The sequence below is a fragment of the Pleurodeles waltl genome, chromosome 7 (genome assembly GCF_031143425.1).
Source record: "Pleurodeles waltl isolate 20211129_DDA chromosome 7, aPleWal1.hap1.20221129, whole genome shotgun sequence".
Classification (NCBI taxonomy): Eukaryota; Metazoa; Chordata; class Amphibia; order Caudata; family Salamandridae; genus Pleurodeles; species Pleurodeles waltl.
The window spans coordinates 1270472357-1270492052 of record NC_090446.1 but is presented as its reverse complement, the minus strand read 5'-3'; the positions used below and the strand labels follow the sequence as shown (position 1 = coordinate 1270492052).

The following is a 19696-nucleotide window of genomic DNA, read 5'->3' as shown; positions in this document are numbered from 1 at the left end:
CTAGCATATTTCACCACATAAGACTTGTGGGAGAAACCACGTAAAAGGAGTTACAAACATTCAAACACATGGGATAAAGAAAATTCATGTTAATATGACCAATCGGTGTTAGAGGCAAACTAACAGAATGAATATTAAACTACTCGCTAACCTAAGGGGAGGCAAACCCGTGCACGAACACTCCATCAATACTGACTACATGATATCATAAAGAGATACAGAAAACATGAGTAAGAAATATTACCCACAACCATAAGACAATACTGCCAAATGAGGTAGTGAATATAAATCTAACTGTTGTTATATTCAGACCAAAAGGGTATGTTCTAGTCTGTTGGAAACAAGAGCGGCAAAGCATGCTATTGGGTAATACCTCTTACCCTATAAAGGTATATCCTAACCAGACTTACACTACAAGACACAGAGGGGGTTATTCTAACTTTGGAGGAGGTGTTAATCCGTCCCAAAAGTGACGGAAAAGTGACGGATTTACCACCAGCCGTATTACGAGTCCATTATATCCTATGGAACTCGTAATACGGCTGGTGGTATATCCGTCACTTTTGGGACGGATTAACACTCCTCCAAAGTTAGAATAACCCCCAGAATGTTTTATCTCTAGAAGAGAAAACATACAATTGTCCTCTTTAACCCCTTCGCTGCCAGGCCTTTTCCCCCTACTGTGCTGAGCCTTTTTTAGGCTATTTGGGGTAGTTCGCGTTTAGGCCCTCATAACTTTTTTGTCCACATAAGTTATCCATGCTATCCATGCCAAATTTGCATCCTTTTTTCCCAACATCCTAGGAATTCTAAAGGTACCCAGATTTGTTTCCGAAAAATTAAAGAAAATGGCTGCAGAAGAAAGCATGTGTTTTTTTCCCTGAAAATTGCATCAAAAAAGGGTTTGCGGTGGTAAAATCACCATCTTCCCAGCTTTCAGGAACGGGCTGTCTTGAATCAGAAAACCACATTTTTCAAAACAATTTTGGCATTTTACTGGGACAGTCCCCAATTTTACTATTTTTTGTGCTTTCAGCCCCCTTCCAGTTAGTGACAGGAATGGGTGTGAAACCAATGGTAGATCCCGGACAGCTAAACATTTTTGAAAAGTAGACAGAATTCTGAATTCAGCAAGGGATCATTTGTGAGGATCCTTCAAAGTTTTCCTACAGAAAGAAACAGCTGAAATAAAAAAATATTGAAACTGAATTGAAAAAAAACAACCATTTCTGTCCACGTTTTCTTCTGTAACTTTTTCAAGCTGTGGCAAATTTTTGAAAGCAATATACCGTTACGTCTGCTGGACTCTTCCAGTTGCGGGGATATATATAGGGCTTGTAGGTTCATCAAGAACCCTAGGAACTAAGAGCCAATAAATGAGCTGCTCTTTGCAATGGGTTTTCATTGTATACTGGGAATACAGCAATTTATTAGGTAAAATATAAAGAGTGAAAAATAGGTATCAAGGAAACCTTTGTATTTCCAAAAATGGGCACAAGATAAGGTGTTGAGAAGCAGTGGTTGTTTGTACATCTCTGAATTCGGGGGTCCCCATACTAGCATGTGAATTACAGGGCGTTTAACAATTAGACTTCATTCATACACACTGTCTTACATTTGGAAGGAAAAAATGTAGAAAAAGATAATAGGCAATAACATTTGTTCTTCAATCCTGTGTTTCCTTCAAGTCTCCCGATAAAGATGGTACCTCACTTGTGTGGGTAGGCCTAGTGCCCGCGACAGGAAACGCCCCAAAACGCAACATAGGCACATCACATTTTTACATTGAAATCCAACGTGTTTTTTGGAAAGTGCCTAGCTGTGGATTTTGGGATCTAGCTCAGCTGGCACCTACCGAAACCTAGCAAACCTTTGCATGTTTTAAAACTAGACAACTAGGGGAATCCAGGATGGGGTGACTTGTTAGGCTCTCACCAGGTTCGGTTTCCCAGAATCCTTTGCAAATCTCAAAATTTGGCAAAAAAAAAAACCTTTTTCCTCACATTTCAGTGATGGAAAATTCTGAAATCTGAGGAGAGCCACAAACTTCCTTCCACCCAGCATTCCCCCAAGTCTCCCGATGGAAATGGTACCTTACTTGTGTGGGTAGGCATAGTGACCGCGACAGGAGATGCCCCAAAACACAACGTGGACACATGACATTTTTCTAATGAAAACTGACCTGTTTTTTGCAAAGTTCCTAACTGTGGATTTTGGCCTCTAGCTCAGCCGGCACCCAGGGAAACCTAGCAAACCTATATATTTTTAAAAACTAGACACATGGGGGCCTTCAGAATGGAGTGACTTGTGGGGCTCTCGCCAGGGTCTGGCACCCAGAATCCTTTGCTAACCTCAAAAATTGTCTAAAAAACACTTTTCACTTACATTTCGGTGCTGCAAAGTTCTGGAATCTGATAGGAGCCACAAACTTCCATCCACCCAGCATTTCCCCAATTCTCCTGATAAAAATGGTACCTCACTTGTGAGGCTAGGCCTACTGCCTGCGACAGGAAATGCTCCAAAATGCAACATGGACACATCAAATTTTTACATTGAAAACTTACGTGTTTTTTGGAAACTGCCTAGCTGTGGATTTTGGCGGTGTTATCTGCAGATCAGATCAAACAATGCGAGTAGGCATTGCGTACAACCCAAGGATCAGCCTTTGCATAATGTATAGTGACAATTACGATAAAATATTGTCCACTGTTTCAAAGGGCTTACAGTGCCCCTGTTTCAACTTTTTTCTTTAATCCAAGGTGGGCATTCATCCAAGTGTGAAGAGGCAGAACACTTTTCACTACTTAAAAAACTAAATAGCTCCACCAATTCTTGTTGGAGGGATATTGCCTTATTCTAAATAACATGACGTTATCACACTGCTTGCATTTCTTGGGGTCCTTTTGACTCAGAAAAATTGTATTAAAATTAAATGAGTAAAAGGAATGACATCAGAATGCATTTTATACATATATGTATTTTAATTTTGCAAAACACTGAGCCATGCTGCTTCTTGATCAGACCAGACCCTGTTCACAGGAGATATGGGCAAGCTTGGAATGACCTTACCAGGCACTGGACAATTCCTTTGTGGGCCAGTGCCCTGGAGGATCTTTTTCTGTTTTTTTACTAGGCCTGGTCATTCTGTGTAGCCCCGGCCCTCAGCTGACCTTCCTTACTACCCCATTATTCCGAAGGACTGACTTTGGAGCTGAGCAGGGTACAGCTTTAGACTTTTGGAATAACAGAGAGGAACACAAATATAGACTGCCCGTCTGCTTTTCCGACATTTGCAGTTTGTACATGTGAAGCACACATGGCACCAGACAGAGCTCGGTTTGAAAGAGGAGAGCTTCCTGCAAAAACCCCTCCTCTCTAATGGACCTCTTCACCAATGGCAGATGTCTGTGTCACATGTAGAGTGTAGCTGACCTGTCAATCACACAGTGTATCATGTGCACTATAAACCCCAAGACATCGACGGCAACATAGGGCAATGAGGCAGTGCTCGATGGGCTAGTCTGACAGTTCATTGTGTGGACCATTTTTAGGTCCAGCGTGCAAGCGCTCTGGCATGCTGTAATCTGTGGGCTCATAACCATGCCCACTACACGTCCATCACTATCACTCGTTCGGGGGCTAGCCTTTCAAAAATCTTTTGTTATTATTGGTAAATGCTTTATGTTTGCCCCTCCTTGGGCAGTTTTTTTACAGCCTTGGCCATCGACCCTGTTACAAGGATAATTGCACGTTTGCCGATTTGTTTGACTGCGAGCGAACTTCCTTCGCGCTCATGGCGGCTGTGGCACTTTGAATCGGCTTGCCTATGTCAACTGTTTTACTTTTCATTTTCAATTTATGTGGCAAGAAAAGTCCAGTTAGGAATTTACAACACTAATAGCTCTACCTTGAACAAACGCGAGCACAAAGCACCATAAGATAAGATTGTTCTTATGGTTGATGAGCAAGGAATTCAAGTGCGAGCACTCTTGCTAAGATGCTAAGAACTAGAGACCTAAGTACTTCCAAAGATGCCTCAGCTGGCCTGCACAAAGTCCATAACATTGTTATTATAGTCACTGTTTACAGAACTCTAGTACCTAGCAAAGGAAGTTCCAGCAATGTTTGGGACTATACCTCAGCCCAGAAGTTGTTATTGTCTTTAGCTATTTAGCGGTTCCTTTCTTGCAAGGGCATTGCACATTTTGATGCATAAAATTATCCAGCTGTTTAAAGTCCTCTGTGGACTGTTTTACCTTTTTTGCTGCCCATGTATCCTATAAACAGGGGATCATTAGAACTAATCTCTTTGATACAGTCTATGTAAGTAGCTGGCCACCTGCTTGTGGTGAAGCTGATGTCTGTTCCTTGTCATTCAGTAGGAGTGGGCAGAGGTTAAAAGTCAAGCATAGTTATAGATTGTCTGACATTGAAAATAATCATCACATTGGGGAGGAAAGACACATTAGTCCCAAGGACAAGGTTGTACAGGAAGAAGAATGTGCACAATGGGCGAACGTTTATGGTCTGTGTTAGAAATGGGGTCTTTGGTTGGCAGTCAGGTTACCCCCTGTCTAAGCAAGGACCCTCACTCTAGTAAAGGTAAAAGAGAATCACCCTCAGCTAACCTCTGCTCACCCCCTTGGTAGCTTGGCACGAGCAGGCAGGCTTCAGTTCAGAGCGCTAGGCGTAAAGTATTTGTACCAACACACACAGTAACTTAATGAAAACACTACAAAATGACGCAACACATGTTTAGAACAATAGAGAATATTTATCTAAAAAAAACCAGACCAAAACAACAAAAATCCACCATACACAAGTCAAGTTATCAATTAAAAAACAAAAAGAGTCTTCATGTGATTTTAAACACAACGCTAACGCTGTTAACTTGGAAATGTACTTGGGCGTGTCAAAAATAACCCCGCACGGGCAACTGTGCGTCAAAAGGGGCTTGCGATGCATCGATATCACTAATGAGCGAGACCATGAGTCGTTTCTCCTTCGGTCGGTTCGGCATGCGTGTTTCTTCTCTCCGCAGGAGAGCAATGCGTCGATCCAAACCGCACTCTCGGGTCCGGGCAGGGCTTGCATCGTTTTTACATGCCCAGCGATGTTTGCGTCGGAAATCCTGCCGCACGATGATTTGAAAAACACGATGTGTGGATTGCGATCTCACCAGCCTCCGTCAGCGATGCTGCATGTTGTTTCTCCAGCTCCGTTCGTCGAGCTTCCAGCCGTGCAACAGGCAACCGGCGATTTCAGCTGCGAAGCCAGTGGCGGGTTGATTTTTCAGCTGCATCCCTGAGTTGTGTCGATCTTTTCCCCACACGGAGGTCAGTGCATGGATTTCTTATTCTTGTCCTGCCAGCTTCTCCTTTCAGGATCCCAGAAACACCATGGGCACTACTTGGCAGGGTATGAGTCTCAGCAGAGGCTCCAAGTGCTGGCAGAGAGAAGTATTTGCTGTCCCTGAGACTTCAACAACAGGAGGCAAGTTCAGTTTCAAGCCCTTGGAGAGTTCTTCCCAAGAAGGAAAGCACACAAAGTCCAGTCTTTGACCTCTTGCACATGCAGAAGCAGCAACTGCTGGATAGCTCCACAAAGCTCAGTCACAGTTAGGGCAGCTGTTCTTCCTCAGCTCTTCAGCTCTTCTCCAGGCAGAGGTTCCTCTTGGTTTCCAGAAGTGTTCTAAAGCCTGTGGTTTTGGGTGTCCTTCTAATACTCATTTTCCCTTTTAAGTAGGCTTACTTCAAAGAAAAGTCTCTCTTGTTTGTGAAAGCCTGCCTTGCCCAGGCCAGGCCCCAGACACATACCAGGGGGTTGGAGACTGCACTGTGTGAGGGCAGGCACAGCCCTTTCAGGTGTGAGTGACCACTCCTACCTTCCCTCCTAGCACAGATGGCTCATCAGGATATGCAGGCTACACCCCAGCTCCCTTTGTGTCACGGTCTAGTGAGAGGTGCAACCAGCCCAACTGTCAAACTGACCCAGACAGGTAATCCACAAACAGGCAGAGTCACAGAAATGGTTTAAGCAAGAAAATGCCCACTTTCTAAAAGTGGCATTTTCAAACACACAATCTTAAAATCAACTTTACTAAAAGATGTATTTTTAAATTGTGAGCTCAGAGACACCAAACTCCACGTCTACCTGCTCCCAAAGGGAATCTACATTTTAATTATATTTACAGGCAGCCCCCATGTTAACCTATGCGAGAGATAGGCCTTGCAACAGTGAAAACCGAATTTAGCAGTATTTCACTGTAAGGACATATAAAACAGTATAAGTATATGTCCTACCTTAAGCATACACTGCACCCTACCCATGGGGCTACCTAGGGCCTACCTTAGGGGTGTCTTATATGTAGGAAAAGGGAAGGTTTAGGCCTGGCATGTGGGTACACTTGCCAAGTCGAATTAGCAGCTTAAAACTGCACACACAGACACTGCAGTGGCAGGTCTGAGACATGATTATAGGGCTACTAATGTGGGTGGCACAATCAGTGCTGCGGGCCCACTAGTAGCATTTGATTTAAAGGCCCTGGGCACCTCTAGTACACTTAACTAGGGACGTATCAGTAAATCAAATATGCCAATCATGGATAAATCAATCAACAATACAATTTACACAGAGAGCATATGCACTTTAGCACTGGTTAACAGTGGTAAGAGAGCAAATGCACTTTAGCACTGGTTAGCAGTGGTAAAGTGCTCAGAGTTCAAACGCCAACAGCAACAGTTCAGAAAAACATAGGAGGCAGAAGGAAAAAAGATTGGGGATTACCATGCATAAGGGAAAAATTCCAACAGTCTGCAACTTACTGACGTGCCTCACCGACATTATCGCGACAATGAAAAAACAAAAAAAAATATATTATAAGATGTTTACCGTGCTGCTAAATAAGTTGATAAATGGGAAAAAGGACAGTGCCATATTCTCAACTCAACAACTGTTTCATATATAACACTCAACCCAACATTGACAGTAATAAATGAGTATACTCCAAAAACATATCTGAGTACTTGCACTGTGACTTAGAAGGTTCTACGGGCCAGATGTAGCAAAGGTTTTTCCCCATTCTGTGTCTATGGGAAAAAGTGTTTGTACATATGGCCCTAAGTACTGTGTTTTCAACTGTGGACCATCTGCAGCTGACAATTAGACAGTGGTGAAAATTACCATCATTTGTATGGTATCCCCTCAGATTTTTTCCCTTCCTTTTCTGATCCTGTTTTTGCAATCCACTCTGCACACTTTAACCCTACCAACCAGTGGTAAAGTGCTTGTGCCACAGGAAAGGCACTTTAAAATGAGTGAAGGCATTATGAGAAAAGATTACTTTACATATGGGGAAGAAACATGATCTTGATGAGGAGCTGTGAAAGAAGTTGAGTGAAGTCCGAAATAATTGTCTTAAAAAAAAAAAAACTCCGGTAAGCGTGAGCCAGAAGAAAGAACTGAGGCTTTGACTTTGAGAAAAAGTGCTAGTAGAGTGCATGTTGGGAGATAGAAGATGCTGATTTCTTAAAGGAGTAGTATCCTTCTGAACATATGCACTTTAACCTTGCAGATATTCTTTCTCTTCATTTTTCTCTACTGAAATGCAGGTTTGAACATGAGGCTGTCTGAAATGACTTCTAAAGGGGGAGTTGATCCACAGGGCTGCCTGACATTATTTTCAAAGTGGAACTGATCCTTTTGTGAAGCGGGTACCACCCTCTTTGATTACAATTATGGTCACAAAGCATTGCTACATACCACCACAACCCCAAACATCAGAGAGAATGACCCTTTCTCAAAGTTCAAATGAATATAAGTGTCTGTGTTACAACAGTTAAAAGTTCTTGCTAAAGCACAACACAAATATGTTTATTTAGCTATGCAACAATAATATTTTACGCTAACACCTCTCCACTGAAAGAGTTATACTGTTATGAACAACATGACAGGGTCGGTGTAAAACATCTCTATTTTTATCATGTGCTTGCCTCCGCATCCTTATTTCTTTCTATCAAGAAGTATGAAATTTAGACATGTGCGGAAACAAAAAGCATCATGTCTGCCTCCTATCTAGGCTGACATATTTTCAATATTTATGTTATGGTTGCTGCTGTATTACTATAGACGTTTAAGTGAAGGCTAGAAAGTCAACATGTGAATCGAGATCTCACATGTCATCATACTCATTTTATCTTGTTGGGACTTTAGTGTTGACAAACTTATAAACAAGGTTAAAATAGGTGATCGTGTGCTTTAAAAATCCTTGAAGTTGGACAGAGTTTAAACAGGCTTGATAAGTGAACTATCAGGCCAGACGACACTCAGGTGTGCTGCAAATCAATCCCAGTCAGGGGGTTGCCCTGGGACTCCGGAAGCAGCACAGAGAAGTGGCCTACAGCACAGCACTGCTTATGATTCCCGGACAAAGGTTGTGATAACGAATAGCAAAACGGCTATTCCTCACTTAAAAAGGCATGCTGTGAAAATCCATCTTATCCAGTGATGTACAGGCCTGCTATTTTCTGCTTAATTTGAGCATAGGGCTTACAAGTAGTAATAGGGTGTTAGGATGCTAGGAACTTGCGAACTCATGTTAGGAATGTTCATCTTGTTTTTACTGTCCATGACATGCACTGCTACATTTATTTTCACATTCTTTGCGGTTATCATTCATGTTTTATGCACTAGACTTGGCTTTTAGAAATAAACATTTTAAAGTTTTATTCACTGTGTCTTAATACTATTTTCAGTGTGTTAATCATTTACAAAAGATGGTTTGGAGTTCCACTGTTTCCCTGAACTCACCTAGAGGGACTATTCGTGATCAGAAAACACCACCCGCACAGTATAGCTTAGTGGGTCGTCTACGGGTTGCAGTCCAACTGGATTTCTAATTTGTGTTGGTACTTTGAACTACGTTCTTGCAACAGGAGTTTAGAAATCTGACTTCTGTGGCTTTGGGGGCAGAAACCATGACAATACTGCTTGAAATAAAAAACAAAATACTGAAAAGACATTGGGTTTCTTTGCAATGGTCAAATAATTTTTGTGAAGTGAAATAGCAGAATTGCAAACAGACAACAGTCAATTTGGGTGACCAAATGTTTCACTCACTTGTTGTTGGGTTGTCAAAGCTTTCTGCTCTCTCAGAGGGCTGCGAACCCAGTAGATAGGGATCTTCCTCTTCTTTAATCTGAACTGAAATGATAGAGGTTTCTTTGGGATGTTCTGTATAAAAAATAAAAGAACATGCTATGTACTGGGGGCATCATTTATCTCCACAGTAAGTGAGTACATCAGTTTCCGACCAAAACCATCTTTAAAAGATGAGATCAGATAACCAGACTTCATTCCCTATCATCCATCTCCACAGGAAGTGATTTCATGCCCTACCTTTTCTCTACTTCAAGTCAACTTATTAGGGCATCCCAAAACCCAAGAATCTTTGGCAAACAGTGGACACTGACAAAGACATTGCGTGTTTGGGCCTGTTAGGGCCAGAATGGGGATTGGACCAGAAATCCTACTTCACTGACACCCATAAGATAAGCTATAATCATGTGCCTCAATTAGCACTCCATGCTGCCAACCCTCACAATCACACTGACAGCAGACAATACACTTATATAGCATCCTCACAACACAAAGACCTAACCTCATACACATGACAGTAGTTATGAGGTATCCTCAAATTTAATGCTTGCTTTGCAGTATTCAGATACTAGAAATCACAAATCTCATCTCCTATCACAAGCTTGGTGCTCTCTGCGACACAGAAGAAAAAAGTTCCTTACCTATAAATGTGGTTCTCCAGAACGTTTATTTTTGTAGATTCACATGCTTGAATAATCCCCTAAGCCCCTTTCTAATGCAATGCTAGGGCTAAAACAGACTGTTTAGTAGCCTAGCTGCACCATTTAAAAGGAACCAAACTTCAACTAACCAGAGATAATCAGTCTGAAAATGTGTGAGTATTTTTCCAGGTTGCTGCACTGCAAATATTGCCAATGATACTTATGCGAGCAAAACTGTTGAAGTTGACACACTTCTGATCGAGTGTGCCGACATTTTTGCTTATAAAAGATGACCCGCTGTACTGTCAGAGAATAAGACGGCAGCAGATACCTAGTGAGCTATAGCTTATTTTCTTATATGAAGTGTCTTTTACAATGGGCTCCTTGGCTGTAAGTATTTGATCAAACTTTCAAATTTGCTTCTTTTCTCAATCTAAAATGTCAGATATTGTTTAACGTTCAAGGTATGCAACACTATTTCTGCTGCTGTATTTAGATTGAAAAACAAAATGTTTTAAGAACTGTAGGCTTTTTAACAAGAAAATCCAAAGGCAACTTATGTATAAAAGCAAGATTTTGTTGCCATACAACTGCAGGTAAGGTTCTCTTATTTTAAAGGTCTGGATCTCACTTACTCTTCTTTCAGAGGTTAGCGCTAGCAGGAGTGAAGTTTCCATGACTGAATCTATATGTATCAGTTCAAATAGACTTTTTATAAGTTGAGAAAGTACTGTATTACGTTGCTAAAGAATTAACAGCTGTTTGACTGGTGAGAAACGTTTGAAGAGACCTTTAATGAATTCTTACATAATCCTGGTGGACACGAGATAACACTTATTTTGTGCCCTTCTATATGGTGCGATAGTGGCCAAATATGCTGCCTCTGAAGAATAAGCACTTGTAAAAAGTATGGCAGGATATGGTGTGGCTCTGAGGAAAATGGATGCAAAATCTGTCTGGGTGCACCAAATACAGAAACACTTCCATTTTGCTCTGTACAACCTATTGGTGGATATGGCTCTAGCTTTAGCGAGAATCTCTCCTCAATAATCTAGAATTTCTAAGCAATTAACTTCTTTGTGCTCAGAAGCCATGCTGATAATCCTAGAGATGCTGTGTCCATGAAATACTTGATCATTGCTGTGGGAAAGAAGATGTTGGAATTGGGAGTAACTGTTATGTGTGGCTGTTCTGATAATAGAAGGAGCTCTGTAATCAGGCAAGCAATAGTCCCTACCTTAATGGAAGATGTCTGTTCTGGAATTATAGTGGTTACATTTTCTGGCAGCAAAGTAGATGGTGTGCCTTTTTTTAATACAGGGAGTGCAGAATTATTAGGCAAGTTGTATTTTTGAGGATTAATTTTGTTATTGAACAACAACCATGTTCTCAATGAACCCAAAAAACTCATTAATATCAAAACTGAATATTTTTTGAAGTAGTTTTTAGTTTGTTTTTAGTTTTAGCTATGTTAGGGGGATATCTGTGTGTGCAGGTGACTATCACTGTGCATAATTATTAGGCAACTTAACAAAAAAAAATATATACCCATTTCAATTATTTATCATTACCAGTGAAACCAATATAACATCTCAACATTCACAAATATACATTTCTGACATTCAAAAACAAAACAAAAACAAATCAGTGACCAATATAGCCACCTTTCTTTGCAAGGACACTCAAAAGCCTGCCATCCATGGATTCTGTCAGTGTTTTGATCTGTTCACCATCAACATTGCGTGCAGCGGCAACCACAGCCTCCCAGACACTGTTCAGAGAGGTGTACTGTTTTCCCTCCTTGTAAATCTCACATTTGATGATGGACCACAGGTTCTCAATGGGGTTCAGATCAGGTGAACAAGGAGGCCATGTCATTAGATTTCCTTCTTTTATACCCTTTCTTGCCAGCCACGCTGTGGAGTACTTGGACGCGTGTGATGGAGCATTGTCCTGCATGAAAATCATGTTTTTCTTGAAGGATGCAGACTTCTTCCTGTACCACTGCTTGAAGAAGGTGTCTTCCAGGAACTGGCAGTAGGACTGGGAGTTGAGCTTGACTCCATCCTCAACCCGAAAAGGCCCCACAAGCTCATCTTTGATGATACCAGCCCAAACCAGTACTCCACCTCCACCTTGCTGGCGTCTGAGTCGGACTGGAGCTCTCTGCCCTTTACCAATCCAGCCACGGGCCCATCCATCTGGCCCATCAAGACTCACTCTCATTTCATCAGTCCATAAAACCTTAGAAAAATCAGTCTTGAGATATTTCTTGGCCCAGTCTTGACGTTTCAGCTGGTGTGTCTTGTTCAGTGGTGGTCGTCTTTCAGCCTTTCTTACCTTGGCCATGTCTCTGAGTATTGCACACCTTGTGCTTTTGGGCACTCCAGTGATGTTGCAGCTCTGAAATATGGCCAAACTGGTGGCAAGTGGCATCGTGGCAGCTGCACGCTTGACTTTTCTCAGTTCATGGGTAGTTATTTTGCGCCTTGGTTTTTCCACACGCTTCTTGCGACCCTGTTGACTATTTTGAATGAAACGCTTGATTGTTCGATGATCACGCTTCAGAAGCTTTGCAATTTTAAGAGTGCTGCATCCCTCTGCAAGATATCTCACTATTTTTGACTTTTCTGAGCCTGTCAAGTCCTTCTTTTGACCCATTTTGCCAAAGGAAAGGAAGTTGCCTAATAATTATGCACACCTGATATAGGGTGTTGATGTCATTAGACCACACCCCTTCTCATTACAGAGATGCACATCACCTAATATGCTTAATTGGTAGTAGGCTTTCGAGCCTATACAGCTTGGAGTAAGACAACATGCATAAAGAGGATGATGTGGTCAAAATACTAATTTGCCTAATAATTCTGCACTCCCTGTATAAGTGCATTTTTGGTTTCTTTTGCATTTTTGAGAGATGACAGTTTTTTACTCATTGAAGGTAATACCATCAATGGTGGCATCATCTGTGATAAAGTCATCAACAGGTGAAGTAATTTTTGATGGTGTCCCGGTTAATGATTTTGTCAACAGTGGTAACGTTGAATGTAGGGCTGAAGGTAGTAGTTGTTGACACTATTACTGTAATGCTTTCCTTCCTTGTCGATGATGATGATACTGTTGACAATGGTCTCGTCATTGACAAGTCTTTAGTGAGATTCTTTTGTTTCAGCATTGGTGGTACTGATTTTGGTTTAGGTCTTGATTTGCCAATGAAAAAATCTCCTCAAGAAAGGAAGTTGGTCTCCTGATAACCCCAGAACCTCTTTTGGAGGGTCTTTTGAGGTACATGATTCAAACCCTGAAGTTTCAGGTTGCCTCTCCTCAGAATGAAAATGTATCTGCTGTTTTTCATGTTTTTTTTTTTAAGTGCTACCAGTATCTTCCTGAGAAGGTGGCATTTCTTTAGATCTGAGCTTCTGTACCTAAATTAAGTCTTCCTTCTCTATTTTGAAGGTCTTTTTTGAGCAGGTGAGGCATAGTTTGCATTCTTCCGCGTTAAGGTTAAGACGGAGGCAAAAAATACAGCCCTTTCGAGGATCCTCACAATGTAATCTATTCTTGCCACAAGTCCCAAAAGGTCTGAAGAGACATTTTGTTAGTGGTATCAAACATTTTTGAATTATGATGCTAGTCTCAGAAAAATGTGAAGAGATCTTCACTGTTTAGGGTGAAATAAAATTACTTACCACACTTGCCTTCTGGAGAGTTCCCTTTACACACAATATGCAGAAGAAATCTAAAGGATAGTGGCCTCTCAGGGTGTGGTATTCAGACTGATTATCTCTGATTTGCTGAAGTTCTGTTCCTTTCAAGTGATATGACTAGAGTACAAATTGGTCTGTTTTTTAATCCTCACATTGCATTAGCATGAAACTGCTGCTGAAAGGTTACAACGGAACTCCCAGCTCAACAGCTGGGATGATTCAAGCATGTGAATCAATGAAAGAGACAATTCTGGAGAAAGAAAACGTTACTTACCCAGTAAGCACCTGTTCGTGGTATGTAGTGCTATAGATTCACATGCTTAGTGTTGATACACATGCTTAGCATAGTCCTGCCATCACGTGTTGGGCTTGGAAGTGATTAAGTTGTTTTTCTTCTAAGAAAGTATTTTGAGTCACAAGAGGTAGAGTGACTCCATTGTTAGATTACTTCCCCGCAACACAGGGGAAGATGGAATGGAAGCCTAGCGTTGTATAGTAAGATGTTCATGCTAAGTGAATGTGTAAAAACTTATAAAAGTAATTGTAAAACACACATAGGTGTCCAGGGAGGAACGTAGGAATGTCAATCTACAGCACTACATGCCACAAATAGAGGTATACTGAGTAAGTAACATTTTCTGTTCAAGACATGAGTGGCTGTAAATACACATGCTTAGCGTAGACTGAAAAGCAGTCCTCCCCAGTAAGCGGTAGCTAACCTGAGCATGCAGAGGAGCAGGGCACAGTGAGGCTTGCGCTGTCCTCACTTCATTTAAGAGCTATGAAGTAGCAGTACTCACGCATGGAGCTCAAGCTAGTTTTCTTGTGCTGCAAGTAAAAGGTAAAGCAGCTCTGCTGCCGCGTGTGCGTGCTCGAGTATGGTTTATAGAGGTTGTTAATAGAATACAAAACCATTTCAAGGATGATAGGAGTATAATTGTTGAAAGATAGTTTTTTTTTTACTCGTCATCAATTACAACACGAAGCAATAGACAACTTCTTGGCTAAACTTCTCATTTTGGCATCTACTTTTGAATTTGTCTGTAATATTAACAATTACTTAGGAGAGCAATTAGCTGTAAACTGTTATGAGAGGAGAACTCAGGAAAATTTATTGCACTAAAGAAATACTAGCTTAGAAGAGACTCTTCAAACTAATTGCCAGATGCATTGAAAGATCAGTATGTGCATTGAAGGAGTTGAATATATTTACAAATACTTCTGATGTGGAAAACGTCAATGCCATTTCGGTCAAACCAAAACCAGATCCTGGCTCTTTTGTTGAACGCAAAAAATGTGATAGATCTGCTTCAAATGTCTGCTCCAGATGTGGATCCAACACTCACATGGCCAACTTTAAAGGATTTCTCCCAGTGCCCTAGCAAAGATAGACCTTTCAAAATCCTCCAATTGCCTGAAGTGCCACTCAGCGAACGCAGACTTTGTACATCTGATGTGGTCCTTTGTCACTGGGAGTGGTTATTTAAACAGCTCTCCTTGATGACTGAGTTTGTCTTCGAGCCAGACCCGCCCCTCGTTTTATTGGGATATGTTTTGAATGTACCACGTGAAGTCCATAGATTTTCCTCTCCTCTGTCATGCAGATGCAACCAGGGATGTATGCAAATGCTGACCTCCCTCCTAGTATTTGATGTATTCACGACCTGTCGTATCATGATATTAGGCACTGTTGAACAAGTTATTTACCTTCAATAACATCTTATCAACGCGGTGAATGCTATGAAATGCATTTACCACAATGCGTTTACAATGCATATGTGTTTACCACGCATGGCTTTTCCACGCGTGCCTTTAACACGAATATACCTTTACCACGCAAGGTGTATGGGTGTGGGTTTTGGGGAGGTAAGGGAACTTTTAGGTTTTAGGGTGGGTATGGGTTTTGGGGTGGTAAGGGCATTTTTAGGTTTTAGGGTGGGTGTGAGTTTGGGGTGGTAAGGGCATTTTTAGAATTTAGGGTGGGCAGGGGTTTTGAGGTGGTGAGGGTATTTTTAGGTTTTAGGATGGGTATGGGTTTTAGGGTGGTAAGAGCATTTTTAGGTTTTAGGATGGACATGGGTTTTGGGGCAGTAGGGGCATTTTTAGATTTTAGGGTGGGTATGGGCTTTGGGGTGGTAAGGGCATTTTTAGATTTTAAAGTTGGCGTGGGGTTTGAGGTGGTAAAGGTATTTTTAGGTTTTAGGGTGGGTGTGGGTTTTGGGGTGGTAAGGGCATTTTTAGATTTTAGGGTGGGCATGGGTTTTGAAGTGGTAAGGGTATTTTTAAGTTTTAGGGTGGGTACGGTTTATGAGGTGGTAAGGGCATTTTTAGGTTTTAGGGTGGGTATGGCTTTTTGGGTGGTAAGGTTATTTTTAGGCTTTAGGGTGGGTATGGGTTTTGGGGTGGTAAAGTTATTTTTAGGCTTTGGGGTGGGTACGGGTTTTGGGGTGGTAAGGTTATTTTTAGGTTTTAGGGTGGGTGTTTTGGGGTGGTAAGGGCATTTTTATGTTTTAGGGTGGGTGTGGGTTTTGGGGTGGTAAAGGCATTTTTAGATTTTAAAGTTGGTGTGGGTTTTGAGGTGGTAAGGGTATTTTTAGGTTTTAGGGTGGGTGTGGGTTTTGGGGTGGTAAGGGCATTTTTAGATTTTAGGGTGGGCATGGGTTTTGAAGTGGTAAGGGTATTTTTAAGTTTTAGGGTGGTGTCAACACCAGGACAGTGCGCGCTCTACGGGCATCTAGAATGCAAAAACCCAACACTCGCAAGATAATGTAATTTATGCATTGTGATGATATGTTATTGTTTAGCCTTTTGCATTGCAGAATTCCATCCAAAAGATTCATTTTTAAGGTGCTTATAAATACTGTACATTTGCAATGTATTGCTGCAGACATACAGAGTGTGTTAGGGTGTGGTCCCTTTCCAGGGCCTTCTAGAGACTGTCCCTGCAACATGCCTGGGCGTGGTTCTAGGCTGGGCCAAGACTCTATAAAAGAGAGTCAGCCCAACTTCCAGTGCTCACTATTCAGAGGTCCCGGTGCAGAGCAGCAGCTTCTTCCTGAGCTCCTGTCCAGGCGGCCTATTTGGATTTTCCAGTCTTCTGCACTCATCTCTCATTGGTGATCACTGTTTCCAGGCGGTAAGACGGTGTTTGGACATTTCCCAACACCGTAATTGAGAATTTTCATGTTCTTGATTTTAATTCTTAAATGAATAACAGATTACTTGTGTGCTGCCATTTTTTGACATTTGTATGGTGGTTTGCAAATAGGGAGGACGCGCAATTTATTCCATAAAGATTTGACTTCGTTATTACATTGTTGTTCATTGCGCGCTGATATTTCTTGACATTTACATGATGTTTTACGAGTTGGCAAGACGTGCAACTCGTTTCATGAGCATTTAACTTTGTTGTTCATTGCGCGCTACCTTTTCTTGACATTTACATGGTGGCATTCGAATCGGCGAAATGCGCGATTCACTTCTCGTGTGTAATTCATGCTGTTCATTGTGCGCTACCATTTTCTGGCATTTACATGGTGGCATTCGAATCGACAAGACGCGCGATTCTTTCCCTGAGCGCTTTTCATGTTGTTCATTGTGCGCTACCATTTCTTGGCATTTGTATGGTGGCATTTGAATCGGCAAGACGCGCAATTCTTTCCTCGTGTATAAATAATGTAAATTACTGTGCGCTACTATTCTAAGACATTTTCTTGGTAGCATTTCAAGTTGACACGTTGCGTGATTTATTCCTTGAATCTACGTTGTGTGATTTCATGGTGCACAATCCTTTATGGTGTTTAATACTCATATAAAAATCTGCAATGTGCGCAATTCACTTCCCAATGTTTTTTCTGAGATGAACACAACAATACCAGAGTTCTAGATGTAATGCTGTGTGTTCCGGATATATATTCTTAAAAGGAGATTCATATGGTTGTTTAGAAATTGCTCAGAGTGTTTCCTGATTCTCATGCTAAAGAAAGTACTTGAATCTGAAATTCCTATTTAACTTTTCCTGTTTCCTCCTCAGGCATTCGGTCATCTAAAGCCTAGTCAGTTTTAGGACTATTTTAGGGTTGTTCATGTTTTTTTTTGGAAAAGACGAAGCTTAGAGTTGTAGTATGGTACTGATTTCATGAGATATAATTTTGATGTTGTGTTTTAACCTTTTGCTTCCTACAGGTCTCCTTCCCAGCTGTTCCCGTCCTAATCCCCTTTTCCCCACTTGGACTCTCTTAGACTCTGTGATAAATCTAATCAGAGTATTGGAGCTGTCTTGTGGTGGAAGTGTTGGGAACGTGCACAGACCCCGAGGATCTGGTGACTCTGACAGGTGGGTACGGTTTTCGAGGTGGTAAGGGCATTTTTAGGTTTTAGGGTGGGTATGGGTTTTTGGGTCATAAGGGCATGTTGAGGTTATAGGGTGGGTATGGCTTTTTGGGTCGTAAGGGCATTGTTAGGTTTTAGGGTGGGTATGGGTTTTGGGGTGGTAAGGGCATTTTTAAGTTTTAGGGTGGGCATGGGTTTTGGGTGGTAAGGTTATTTTTAGGTTTTAGGGTGGGTATGGGTTTTGGGGTGGTAAGGTTATTTTTAGGGTGGGTATGGGTTTTGGGGTGGTAAGGGCATTTTTAGGTTTTAGGGTGGGTATGGGTTTTGGGTTGTAAGGGCATTTTAGGTTTTAGGGTGGATACGGCTTTTGGGGAGGTAAGGTTTTTTTTAGGTTTTAGGGTGGCTATGGGTTTTGGGGTGGTAAGGTTGTTTTTAGATTTAGGGTGGGTATGGGTTTTAGGGTGGTAAAGGCATTTTTAGGTTTTAGGGTGGGTATGGGTTTTGGGGTGGTAAGGGCATTTTTAGGTTTTAGGGTGAGTATGGGTTTTGGGGTGGTAAGGGCATTTTTAGGTTTTAGGGTGGGCATTGGTTTTTGGGTCATAAGGGCATGTTTAGGTTTTAGGGTGGGTTTGGGTTTTGCGTTGTAAGGGCATTTCAAGTTTTAGGGTGGGTATGGATTTTGGGGAGGAAAGGTTATTTTTAGGTTTTAGGGTGGGTATGGGTTTTGGGGGTAAGGTTATTTTTAGATTTAGGGTGGGTATGGGTTTTGGGGTGGGGGAAAGGCATTTTTAGGTTTTAGGGTGGGTGTGGGATTTGGGGTGGTAAGGGCATTTTTTGGTTTTAGGGTGGGTATGGGTTTTGGGGTGGTAAGGGCATTTTTAGGTGTTAGGGTGGGCATGGGTTTTTGGGTCGTAAGGGCATTTTTATGTTTTAGACTGGGTATGGGTTTTTGGGTGGTAGGGCATTTTTAGGTTTTAGGGTGGGCATGGGTTTTGGTGTGGTAAGGTTATGTTTAGGTTTTAGGGTGGGTATGGGTTTTGGGTTGTAAGGGCATTTTTAGGTTTTAGGGTGGGCATGGGTTTTGGGGTGGTAAGGTTATTTTTTGGTTTTAGGGTGGGCATGGGGTTTGGGGTGATAAGGGAATATTTAGGTTTTTAGGGTGGGTATGGGTTTTGGGGTGGTAATGGCATTTTTAGGGTGGGTATGGCTTTTTGGGTGGTAGGGCGGTTTTAGGGTGGGTATGGGATTTGGGGTGGTAAGGGGTGTTTAGGTTTTAGGGTGGGTATCAGGTTTGGGGTGGTAAGGGGTGTTTAGGTTTTAGAGTGGGTTTGGGTTTTGGGGTGGTAAGGTAATTTTTAGGGTTTAGAGTAGGCAGGGTTTTTGGGTGGAAAGGTATATATATATATATATATATATATATATATATATATATATATATATATGTACATATATATATATAAATATAATGTATGTTATACTTACCTCTAGTTTTTACCATGCATATACCTTTACCAACTATACCTTTACTACGAAATGTTTGTGGTAAAGACATTTGTGGTAAAAGCATATGCATTGTAAAACCATTTTGTGGTAAGTCCACGCGTGGTAATGACCATGCATTGTACTTACCGCATTGTAAAGCATGCATTGTAAGTGCATGCATTGTTCCATCATACATCCATATTGATCCGGCGCTTTTTCGTGAGCAGTACCCCTGCAAGTCATTAGGTGGCAACGATAGGCTCTGTGTCCATCGTCGCCGCTGGATATGACGTCATGAGTCCTATATAGGCACCACCCCTGCGTGCTGACATCAGTTTCTTTCCACGACTTTCCACGCCAGAAGCGCAGAGCCATGAT

At 41.6% G+C, this 19696-nt stretch overlaps 1 protein-coding gene across 6 annotated transcripts in view; it reads right to left on the bottom strand.

Annotated features, from left to right (window-relative positions):
• Positions 1 to 19696, bottom strand: part of LOC138246161 (zinc finger protein 354C-like) — a 301773-nt gene that overhangs the window by 178147 nt on the left and 103930 nt on the right. For 5 of the 6 annotated variants that reach the window (XM_069200467.1, XM_069200468.1, XM_069200464.1 and 2 more), the window contains one exon: positions 9118 to 9231. The exons of the other annotated variant lie outside the window; for it this stretch is intronic. In XM_069200467.1, the coding sequence (XP_069056568.1) occupies positions 9118 to 9231 (114 nt within the window). The remainder of the gene's footprint in view (positions 1 to 9117; positions 9232 to 19696) is intronic. 6 annotated transcript variants of the gene reach the window in all.